General features: G+C 64.6%; 1 protein-coding gene across 2 annotated transcripts in view; it reads left to right on the forward strand.

Moving 5' to 3' along the window:
• RBM38 (RNA binding motif protein 38) overlaps positions 1 to 10,030 on the forward strand; it is a 16,399-nt gene extending 6,369 nt beyond the window's left edge. For both annotated transcript variants that reach the window (XM_021689941.1, XM_021689933.2), the window contains one exon: positions 8,349 to 10,030. In XM_021689941.1, the coding sequence (XP_021545616.1) occupies positions 8,349 to 8,652 (304 nt within the window). In that variant the 3' untranslated portion in view covers positions 8,653 to 10,030. The remainder of the gene's footprint in view (positions 1 to 8,348) is intronic.
• Positions 10,031 to 10,745: the final 715 nt, after the last annotated feature.

The raw sequence follows: 10,745 nt of genomic DNA on the forward strand, positions 1-10,745 counted from the left end.
TTCTTGGGGTTCTACCATTATTTCATAATCCAAAGTAAATAAAGGCCCGGGGCGCGGAGGTGAATGGCAGAGCCCTGCGGGGAGGGGGGGGGCGGGGGTTGGAGGGGAGGGTCCGCATCTTGGGGGGCGTGGCAGGAAGTGAGGTCAGAGCCTGAGGCCGTGGGGGCTGGGAGGAAGCTGGTGCCCGCTGTGGTGTCACCTGGCTTGTTTTTACTTTCAGGGTGCCTGGGATGGCCCTGCTCCCCACACCGTGGCTTCCTGTTTGGCACCCACCGAAGCGAGGCGTGGGCCGGCACGTGGCCCTCCCCCGTGGGCCGCCCGTGCACACCTGTTGTTTGTCCGCGGCGGCTGTAACAGAAACCAGTCCCGGGCGGCTCTGGGGTTCCTCTGGAGGATGAGCTCCTCGCTCCGGCCCGCTGCCCTGGCAGGAAGGGCCTTCTGCTGAGGCCTGGGGAGCCCCGTCCAGAAGCCTCGGGCCAAGGCATGGCGCCCGGGGGGGCAACAGGTGGGCGGGGGGGGGGGGCAGGGGAGGGGTTCCCGGGCTTCCTGCTGCAGGGACGGCTGAGGAGGCTGGAGGCCCTTTACACGATTCCTGTGTGCGATGCCTTGTGGCCGTGACTTTTCCTCTTGGAGCCTCAGCTTCCCCGCCTTCTGTGTGGACAGGATGGGGGCTCCACAGGGTCGTGGGGGGACATCTGCCTTCATGCTCCCGACCCCTCCCACGTGGGTGGGAGGAGGAGGCCGGGCATTCACTCAGCCAGTTTGGTCAGCAGATGCTTTTGCTTGCTTTGCAGCAGGCCGAGGGTGCCATGGGGACGAGGGGGGAGCTATCCCCGGTTAGGGATGCAGAGGAGCCTGGAGCAGAGGGGTGCGTGCAGGGAGCCCAGGTGGCAGGAGGCGCTGAGGCGGGAGAGAGCAGCTGGGCTGGGGCACCAGCACGAGCAGCGGGAGGGGAGTTGGGGGCCCAGGGGCGCATTTAGATTTTATTCGGAGTGATGCGGGTCGGAGGTGGGCCCTGAGCAGATGAGGGCTGGGTCCCTTGTGTCTTGAGAGCATCCCTCGGGCTGCCGGGCAGGCCTGCACTGCCGAGGCCAGGAGGGAGGCCCTGGGGCCCCCGCGGCAGTCCACGTGCAAGGCCATGGTGGCTGCTGTCTCCGCCGCCAGGGTGAGCAGCTGTGGGATTCTGGATGCATTTTAAAGAATGTGTGAAAGAGGAGCCCAGGAAGATTCCAGAGCTTTGGGCTGAGCAAATGGAGGGTTGGATCGGCATTGGGGAAGGGGGGCAGGCGTGGGGGAAGGTTTGGGGGAACAGTAGGCATTCAGGTTTGGACACGTTGGGGTGGAGATGCCGTGCCGGGGCCTGGCGCTCTCCCACGGCGGCACGTCTTACCTGCCTTGTGCCCGCTGCCCCCACACTGGCCTGCTGGCTGGTGGCCCCCGGGAGCCTTCACATCCCCCTGCCCCGCGGGGATTCCTGGGCACGGGGCCTCTTTCCTGCAGGTGCAGGCGCCGCCCTGCTCGAGGCCCCTCCCTGCGCCCGGCGCTGGCGCCCCCAGCGGCTGCGTGCGGGTCCGGCACGGCGGGCAAAAACCTCCAGGGGGCAGAAAAAGTGAAACGGGCTCATTTGCCTTTTTTATTTTTGGGGGTGGCTTTGCATTCGGAAATGGAATCGTTCAGGGCTGCGGCGATTTCTTCTCGCTGAGTTTTGCTCTGAGTGTGTGGAGAGAGCGGTCGTCTGGCCCCGGGGTGCCGGCTGCCCTCGGCTCTTGTCGGCACCCCGTCTGCCCGGGAGTTCACAGACCCTGCTGCTCGGAGCCCCGAGACCTCTGCCTTCTTAAGGGGCCTCTGGGGACCCGGGGGCGTTCTGTCGGGTTCAGTGGCACCCTTAGCGTACAGAGAGGGCAACAGGCCAGAGGCCGGGATCCAAACTCAGGGTTCTCGTCTCTGGACCCCTGGGCTTCCGTGGGGCCGAGTCAGCGGGGGTGATGTTGGCGCTGCGTTGTTGCCTCGGGTCCTGGCCGACGTCTCGGCTCCCCAGTGGACTGTATTGAGGCTGCGAGACCCCAGTCCCACAGGTCATGGTGGTGCCTGGCAGGAGCAACCCTGATGGGCATTGGGGTCACCCGACCTTTAGGTTCTGACCCTGAGCCTGACTGTCCTGCTGGCTGGTACGGTTCTCCCCCCTGGGGCTGGGCCTGGGCAGCTGGGAGACAGAGGGGACCTTCTGTGCGCCTTGGCTGGCCTGGGGCTATTCCTTGCCCTCCCTCAAGCCCAGGGCGGGTCTCTGGTGCTGCCAAGCCCTCCAGGGCGCACAGAGCATTAAATCCTCACGGCGGGTCCGGGGGGGTGGTCCCACCCCCACAGAGGCAGTGCTGAGGCTGCTAGGCGCCTAGCAAGCACCGAAGCCAGCCTTGAATTGAGCCGGGACGTTCTGCCTCCCCAGGGTCCCCCCAGCTGTGAATTGCTGAGCAGAGCTGTTCCAGGCTGGGCTGCTTCTAGTGCCTTCGAAGGGGCTTCAACTTCTGGCCCAGGAAACCGTTGGCACCCCTGGGGGAGGCTGCTTTGCCACCTGGGTGCCAGCAATCCTGGGGCCTGCCTGGGGCCCTCAGCCCTTGACAGATGATGTGCTAGGTGCTTGGGACCCAGCACTCAGCGCCAAGTGCTTTCCCTTGTAGGGCTTAGGTTTTGTTTTCATGGAGGAAACAGCAGAAGAGAAAGTAAATGACCGGGAGGTTTCAGGTCGTGAGAAGGAAATAAAGCTGGTGGTGGGTGGGGTGTGCTGGTGTTGGTCAGGGAAGGCCTCTGAGGAGGTGAGGTTTGAGCTGTGGGAAGAAGCCTGCAAGCAGAGGGAATAGCAAGTACAAAGGTCCTGTGGTGTAGAGGAGCCTATTGAGTCTGGTAGGAGTGGAGACAGGGACTGGAGATGAGTTGGGGGAAGTTGAGGCCTGGTTGTGTGGGAAGCCATAGGGGGAGCAGTTTGGTTCTGCGTAGTGCGGAGGCCACGGGAGGGGTCTGGTCCTGGGGGTGACCTGGTCTCTTGGATGTTTTTAAGATAAGCCTCTGGCCACCAGATTGGAGCAGAGTTGGGGACTGCGGTCCTGCTGCGATGTTGTGTTACGGTGGATAGAGGCTTGACCTGGAGAGATGGGGGGCGGGTAGCGTGGAGAAGACACAATTCGGGGATCGGGGTGGGAATGAGGAGTGCCAGGTGGGTGGGGCGGACATGGGCTGCGGTGGGGGGAGAGTGCACAGGGCCGGCAGGCCAGCCTTTGTCAGCACAGAGCGTTGTGAGGCCTGTGCCCTTTGCAGAGGCCTGAAGATCAGGCCTGTGGAGGCTGGTGGCGCCCTGACCTTTCTGGGGAGTAGGTGGGGCAGTGAGGAGCGTGCTGGGCACACCCACCATGTCCCCAGGGCCAGGCGGCCAGGACCTCCCCCTGCTGCCATGTGCAGGCCCGGGGAGGGCGCGGGGCTGCCCTCAGGTGGTTTGGCTGGGCGTTCTGTCTCACCCGAGAGCCCAGCGGGTTCCCTGTGTGTGTGTATGCTGCTCAACGCGCGTGGGCTCACCGCTCCGCTCTGCCCCGCCATCCCCGCCTGGCCTCCTTCCCAGCCCTGGGCGAGGGCATCTGGTCACGAAAGCACTGAAGAGCCTTGTATCTGCCCTTGGCTTTGTAGTTCACTCTGGCAGGCTCTCTCCACGTGGGGGGAGCCGTGATCACGCTAGAGGATTCTCTGTGTTGGGCTGTCCTGTGTCTGGTGGGCTGTAAGCGGCATCCCTGGACTGCACCCACCAGGGTGGCAGCAGAAATGTTCCAGGCGTGGCCTGGTGTCCCTCGAGGGGCAGAGTTGCCTGGGCTGAGATCCGCTATTCTGGTGGAGGGTCCTGGGTCTCACAGCGGGCCCTGAGGCCGGCCTCTGTAAGTCCAGAGGCAGAGCTGAGGGGCTGACGTAGGGGAGGGAGGCTACCTGGGGCCCGTCCCCTGTGGGGGCGGGGGGGGGCTTTGCGGCTCCTTCCCCTCGATTCACCCAGCACTGTCCTCTCTCCCGGCCTCACTGGGCGGCACGACCTGCCGTTCCTTCTTTTCCTTTGGATGCGAGGCTGGGGTGCACACACCTGTTGAGGGTCCAGTTTCTCGATATGCTGAGCTCCTCGGCAGGAACAGAATCACCGGGGGCTGCCGGGTCATGGATGGGGGCTGCTCTGCCATCCGGGTGGCCTCCTGGCGACCCGGCTGGCCCCCGAGGTGAGCCCAGGGTCGCAGGCTCTAGCCAGCAGCCCGTCCTTGTGGGCACAGGTCCCAGGCAGCGTATGGACGAGGAGGCCAACTTCACTTTGCCATTCCCTGGCTGTGTGAGGATGCGGGTCATCCAGGCCTCTCTGAGCCTCAGTGTCCGTCTCTGGGAAATGGGGTAACACAGCCCCTCTCGTGGCTTTGAAATGCTTTGTAAGTTATCTTAGGCTTGTTGCAGAGTGCGGAGCACTCCAGGGAAGCAGGTGAATAGATGCAGATATGTGGTATCCTGGCATGTCAGGAAACGGGGGCTCCCTTCCTCCCCAGCCTGAGAAATACTCACACCAGGTCGGAGTGTCCCCGTGGTGGCTGGGACAGAGTTCTGGTCCTGGCAATAGAGAGTGTAGAACCTGGTAAATGTGACCACTGCCTCAGCTGGCCGGACCTGTCATTTTTAAAGCCCTAGGTCCTGCTGTGTGGACGGCATGAGGCCCGGGTCTAGGCAGCGCGTCCGGCGTGTGGGTGTGTGTCAGAATCTCTGGGGGCCTGTCAAATGCAGATTCCCAGACCCTATCTGACTTCTCAGTCTGCAGGGGATCCACATTTTTAGCAAATGCTTGGGGGGGTGTCTCAGGCAGGGGCATCCCTGCCCATGTTTGGAGAAGTTCTGGGCTTCACGCTTCCACAGCCTCCAACTCAGGAATGTTCCTGAGGCTCCCGGAGCTGGGTGGGGACGCTCATGGGGCCAGGGACAGCCCGGTGGGGGCCGCACCAACACACGCTTCCTCGTGTCTCCAATTTGCTCCTTTCCTGAGCGGCGTCCCTATTGCTGGAGCCCCTCGTCTTTCTCAGTGGGGAGGCTGTTTTCGGTGGGCTGTCCCAGCAGCACTGTGTGCCCGGCACATTCCAGGGCTAGGTCTTGGGGCAGAGCCCTCTGCGCAGCTCAGCTGAGATGCAGGGCAGGTGAGGGAATGGGGCCAACCTCAGGTGGGGTCAGGAGGCCGCCCCCTGGGATGAGGGCTCCAGGGGACACAGTGGCGGGTACGGGCCCAGGTAGGGATGGCCTTGAGACCCGGGCTGGCCCCCGAGGTGAGCCCAGGGTCGCAGGCTCCAGCCAGCAGCCCGTCCTTGTGGGCACAGGTCCCAGGCAGTGTATGGACAAGGAGGCTGACTTCGCTTTGCCATTCCCTGGCTGTGTGAGGATGCGGGTCATCCAGGCCTCTCTGAGCCTGGTGTGTGCAGCTGGGGCGGGACAGGGGCATGGAGGGCGAGGGGTCTGGGGATCTGGTCTCAGAGTGGGCAGCCTGGTGCCCTTGTCCTGCTGTTCTAGCACACATACTTGCCTTTTTGTTGCTGTTCCCCTTGCCTGGAATGCTGTTCCCCACGGCCGGCTCTGTTTTGTTTTCCGGGCTCAGTGTAGTTGCTCTCTCCTCCAGGAGGTCTTCCCTGACCACTCCCCGCAGTCCCGCTTCCAGTTCATGGGTTGGATTGTTTGTGTGTCTGTCCCCATCCTGGAATCCAAGCTCTGGGGGCCAGGGCTGTGCAGTCTGCTCACCTCCGTATCCCGGTCCTGAGCAGACATGGGAGAAAGCTGCTGGATGCCGAGCAGGATTCGAACCCAGGCCTGGCTCTGGTCAATGCTCTTGTTTACGTGGGGGAGGAAGGAGGTGGCCGGCAGAGGCTCCTGGGGTGGGGACGATGGGCGCTGTGGCCCCGAGCCCGAGCGCGGGGATCCTGCGGAAGCTGCCCAGGCCTCCTGGCGAGCACTGTAGGTGGGGCGTGGGGGGGCACAGCCTGTGGCCAGCAGGGGTGTGTTGCCGCGGTGACTACTGGGATGCTGCTGCCTAGGAGGGCAAACGGCAGCCGTGAGGGAGCCGTGGTTGGAGCCGGTGACCCCTCAGGCAGGGGCAGGTGTGTCCCGGATTCCCACTCCCTCCCAGATCCCCGGCGCGCTACCCCCGCCTCCGCCGGTCCTTGTCCCAGCCCTGCCCACACCAGGCCCAGCCAGCTCGCTGCCCTCGCCGGTGGCTCCCCCTCCTGCAGGATTCGTCCCTCTCGTATCCGCGCGGTGCTGGTAGGAACAGGCCCCCGAACAGCCACCGTCTTGAGGCATGAAGGGCCCTCACAGACGTGTGCGGACACTAGTGCCGTCTAGCTCCGGAGCCCCGTCGGCCCTCGCTCCCCGTCCCGGCCCCCTTGCGAAGCCCCTGGCGGTTTAACCACTTTCCGCCTGGGCTTGCCCGTGTGCGCCTTGCCTGTCGGTGGGACCCTGCCGTGTGTGTCTGGCTGCTCAGGGTTCGTGCACGTGTGTCAGACGCCGCTGGTCGTCGCGGCGTGGACGGACTGCGTTGGTCGCTCTGTGCTTGGGGGGCTTCTGCTTCGAGGCCCTTGTGAGCGCTGCCCCTCCTGGTCACGCACGTGGAGCCACCGGCCCTGAGAGGGCCACAGCACCTCGGTGGCCTCGGCCCCCTCCTGCGCACTCCGCTGCACCCGGCTCGCCCTGCTGCCTCTCGGGCCTTTCGCACGAGGCAGCCTCAGCCGTCCTTAGCGTGGCTGCAGGTACACGTTTGGTGGTCGCGTCGGCCCTGTCCCCCTGAGCACGAGCGTCACGGTTGTGCGTCTTCGGCCCCTCCGTTCTGCTGCTTGCATCTCGCTTCCCGACGGCAGGGAGGGCAGAGGCGGGGGCCTGAGCCTGGGCCCCTGGTGTCGCGGCCGCCGCGTGTGGCGCGCTCTGGAGGGACATTGGCTACTGCCCTGGCCCCTGCAGGTGACGCTCGGGCTCCTCTGGTTTGTCAGCGGTCCTGTAGATGCTGCTGCCAGGGTCCACTCAGCATGTCTGTCCTTGTGCGGGGGGGGCTCCTCGTGCATGCTGAGGGGGCCCGGCTGGGGAGGAAGTGTGCGTCCTGCCCACGTGCCCCCGAGACGGCGCTGTTTCTGCCCCTGCTGAGTGTAGGGGGCGGCGGGGGGGATTTTCTTTCAAAACAGCTTCTCTTTGGGGCAGGGGCCCTGGGCTCAACTGACAGGGGCCCGGAGAAGTTGGGGTTCCTCGTTGCCCCCAGGTGTGGCCCTGTCCTGGGTTCCTCGTTCTGGTGTGAGGAGAGGCCAAGGGCCACGCCGTCTGCCCCAGTGAGGCGGCCGTGCTCCTGACACAGCAGACAGGCCGGAGGCCCAGAGAGGCCTGGCCACTTGCCCAGGGCCGCCCAGCGGCTGGTTGGCAGAGCAGGCCCACACCGATCCTGCCTTCTTGAGCCTCCGTCTCCCCATCTGCGACATGGGGGACCCTGTCCCTGCCTGGCAGGCTGGCGTGCACGTTAGCCTGCAGCGTGGGACAGACGCGTGCGTTCAGAGGGTCCCCTCACCGCGTCGCCGCGGGGCCTTGGGAGCCACTGGCCCCCTGAGCTCCATTTTCTGTTGTAAAACAAGGTGATGACGTGCAGGGCAGCCTGAGGGCAGGCCCGACCAGTCACCGCGTGAGGGTGTTTCGGACCCAGCGCCATGGGCCCTGGGGGTGGCTGGTGGCCTTGCTCCCAGGGCCTCTGCTTGTCCTCTTTGTCTTCATCGATACTCTTAGTGCATCGCTCACATAGTCCTCACTCAGCACGTGTTCGCTGAGCTGCTCTGGGCCGGGCTCTGGGCCGTCAGTGACAGAGCAGGGGAGAAAGGTGGGGGAGAGCCGTAGATCGTGCAGGATGTCGCTTGGCAGGTGGCAGATGTGGGGAAGATGGACGGGCAAGTGGAGGGATGGGGTGTGACCTGGGCAGTCACACGGGGACCTGTGCTCAGAAGGCCCATGTCGGATTTGATGCTCTGCTGTCACCGCCTGAAAATTGTAAATCATTTTTAAACCTGCCCCGCCCCCCAATCATAGCTGGCCCTATGGGCGATGGCAGGAGTGTGGAGTGTAGGGTTGGGCAGGGGGTGCCCGGGAAGGGCTTGCTGAGAAGGGGGAGCTCTGTGGATAGCGGGGGGACAGTGCGTTGCAGGCAGTGGGAAGAGCCCATGCCAAGGCCCTGGGGTAGGAGCACATCTGGTGTGTTCAAGGAAGGTGGGTCGTGGCCATACCCACAGCCTTCCCCAGCTCTGCCGCCTCGCCCTGACCCTCTGTGTTTGGCCCCACAGGCTGACCCCCCACTACATCTATCCGCAAGCCATCGTCCAGCCCAGTGTGGTGATCCCGGCTGCCCCAGTCCCGTCGCTGTCCTCGCCCTACATCGAGTACACGCCAGCCAGCCCGGCCTATGCGCAGTACCCGCCAGCCACCTTTGACCAGTATCCCTACGCCGCCTCGCCCGCCACGGCCGCCAGCTTCGTGGGCTACGGCTACCCGGCCGCCATGCCTCAGGCGCTGTCGGCCACAGCCCCCGCGGGCGCCGCCTTCGTGCAGTACCAGCCTCCGCAGCTGCAGCCCGACCGGATGCAGTGAGGGCGCCCCCTCCTGGGCCCTGGGCCCGCGGCCCCGGCACCCCCACGCCGGGTGAGCGGCTGGCCGCGCTTCGGCGTGCACACCCGCGCGTGTGCCTCGGGAGAGCCCGCAGGAACCCCCGCCTGACCCCGGATGGGCTGGAGACCACTTCTCTCTAAATCCAGGCCCCGCCACGCCTCGAGGGAGGACTCTGGGGAAAAAGACTGACCGAACGCTCTTTGAAGAAGCAACCCAGACCTCGCGCACACCGCCACCCTTCCTCCCGCACCTGCCGCCCCTCCCCGCACCCCAGGCGCCCGCGGGCCCGCCCCCCAGCGCCCGGCCGGGGCCCTCGCCGCCCTGCACAGACTGGCTGCCCGTCGGGCTCTGCAGACGCTTCGTCCTGCCCGAGATGCCTTAGTCCAGCGCCGCCCGAGAGTGTGGCAGGGGCGGGCTGTGTCCGCAGGTGCACCCGCGGGGCCGGGCGCCGCCGCCGGGCGTGCGGGGGCGGGGGCACCTGCCTCCGGAATTCGCGTCTTCTAGACCACAGCCCACCACGCCCCCACCCCCACCCCCCGGGCTCCCGGGCGCAGCAGGGCCCCTGGCGACGTCCCTTTCTGTCAAAGCTGCAGCTCTTTTCTTACTGTCATTGTTTTGCTACTAAGATGATTTCAGAATGTCAGTCTATTTTTTCAACCGGCACTCCCACCACCAAGAATCCAGAACCTATTTTTGACTTTGAGAGACTCGCTTTGGTCGACGGCTCCGCCCGAGGACACAGTGACAGTATTTCCGTGTGATAAAGCGCCCCTCAGAGGGCAGGCGTCTCCAGGCCCGTCTCGCTAGGCGACAGCAAGTTGTCTCAGAGCTTGTCCCCCGGCCTTGTCCGCAGGGGGCGGCAGGGAGTGGGGCCCAAGGTGATACGCTGGCCAAGGGGCCGCAGCGCAGTGTCCCGGCCAGTGGTGGGGGGCCTCCGAGTGCAGAGCCACACAGCCGCGCCCGTCCGCCCTCCCTCGCGGTGTTACCCGCTGTATACCAGCCTGGGCGGTGGGATCGAGCTGAGACACATCCCACCTGCCTTGGGGTCTCGCTCAGTTCAGGGTGGAGGCGAGATGTTCCAACAGGGCGGGGCACCTGGGCCCTGCGGTGGCCCCTGGCTCCGAGGAGGAGGGGAGTGAGCTGAGGGGCAGCCTGGCAGAGGAGACGGGCAGAGGGATTTGGGGAGAGCGGGCCGCAGAGTTGGGGGGCACTGGGGGTATTCCTTCGGACCTACCTCAGGGAAGTGGGAGGCCTCAGGGGGCTGACCGACGTGGGCAAGCACTTAGCGGCACGCCTGGTACAGAGCCAAGGCCCAGAAAATAAAGGTAGCTAATATTATAATAATATTTTTATTAGAACGTTCTGATTATAAAAATAAAACTTGTTTTCTTTAAAGAAAAAGTTGGTCTGTGATTTTTCTCTCGAAGTGGGGGCCTTCGACACCGCCCCCACCCCCACCACAGTCATCATGGGCCGGTCGCTCAGGTCATGATCACACCTGGCGTCACAGCTTGGGAGTCAGGGGTTTTAATCGACTGTTCCTTGAGCCCCTACCCTGCACTGGCCTGTGGGCAGCCAGAGTGATGGGACAGACGCAGTGCCCGATTCACCACCCACCTTCCCACTGAAGTAGGGAAGGAACAGGCACTCCCCACCCCCCCGGGTGCCTGCTCCCCTGCAGCCCGCTTCAAGTCCAGGGGAGGGCTGACAGCCTCAGTGTGGGTGACATGCTCCAAGCAGCGTCCTGAGAATGGGGGCAGGGGTGGGCATGGTGGTGTGATTGGTGGCTCCCCAGAATCCCATGGAATGGGGGGCAATTCCCCAAGAGAAGGGAGGGTGCCTCTAGAAGAACCTGAGTGATGGCTGCTGAGGGGACAACGCCGGTGTCTGAGCCAGCTACACTCCGGGTGCTGGTAGGGCAGGGTAGAAGGCCACAGGAAGGGAAGTCTCGGTCTGGGGCTGAGGGGGCCCAGCCCAGGGGTAGTCCTGGCATTTCACACAACTCCGCTGGAGCCACAACTCCATGCTGGAGAAATCACAGGGGACTCACAGAGGAGGTGTTAAGGCTGGAGAGG

This window comes from Neomonachus schauinslandi, chromosome 10 (genome assembly GCF_002201575.2).
Source record: "Neomonachus schauinslandi chromosome 10, ASM220157v2, whole genome shotgun sequence".
In the NCBI taxonomy this organism is placed as follows: Eukaryota; Metazoa; Chordata; class Mammalia; order Carnivora; family Phocidae; genus Neomonachus; species Neomonachus schauinslandi.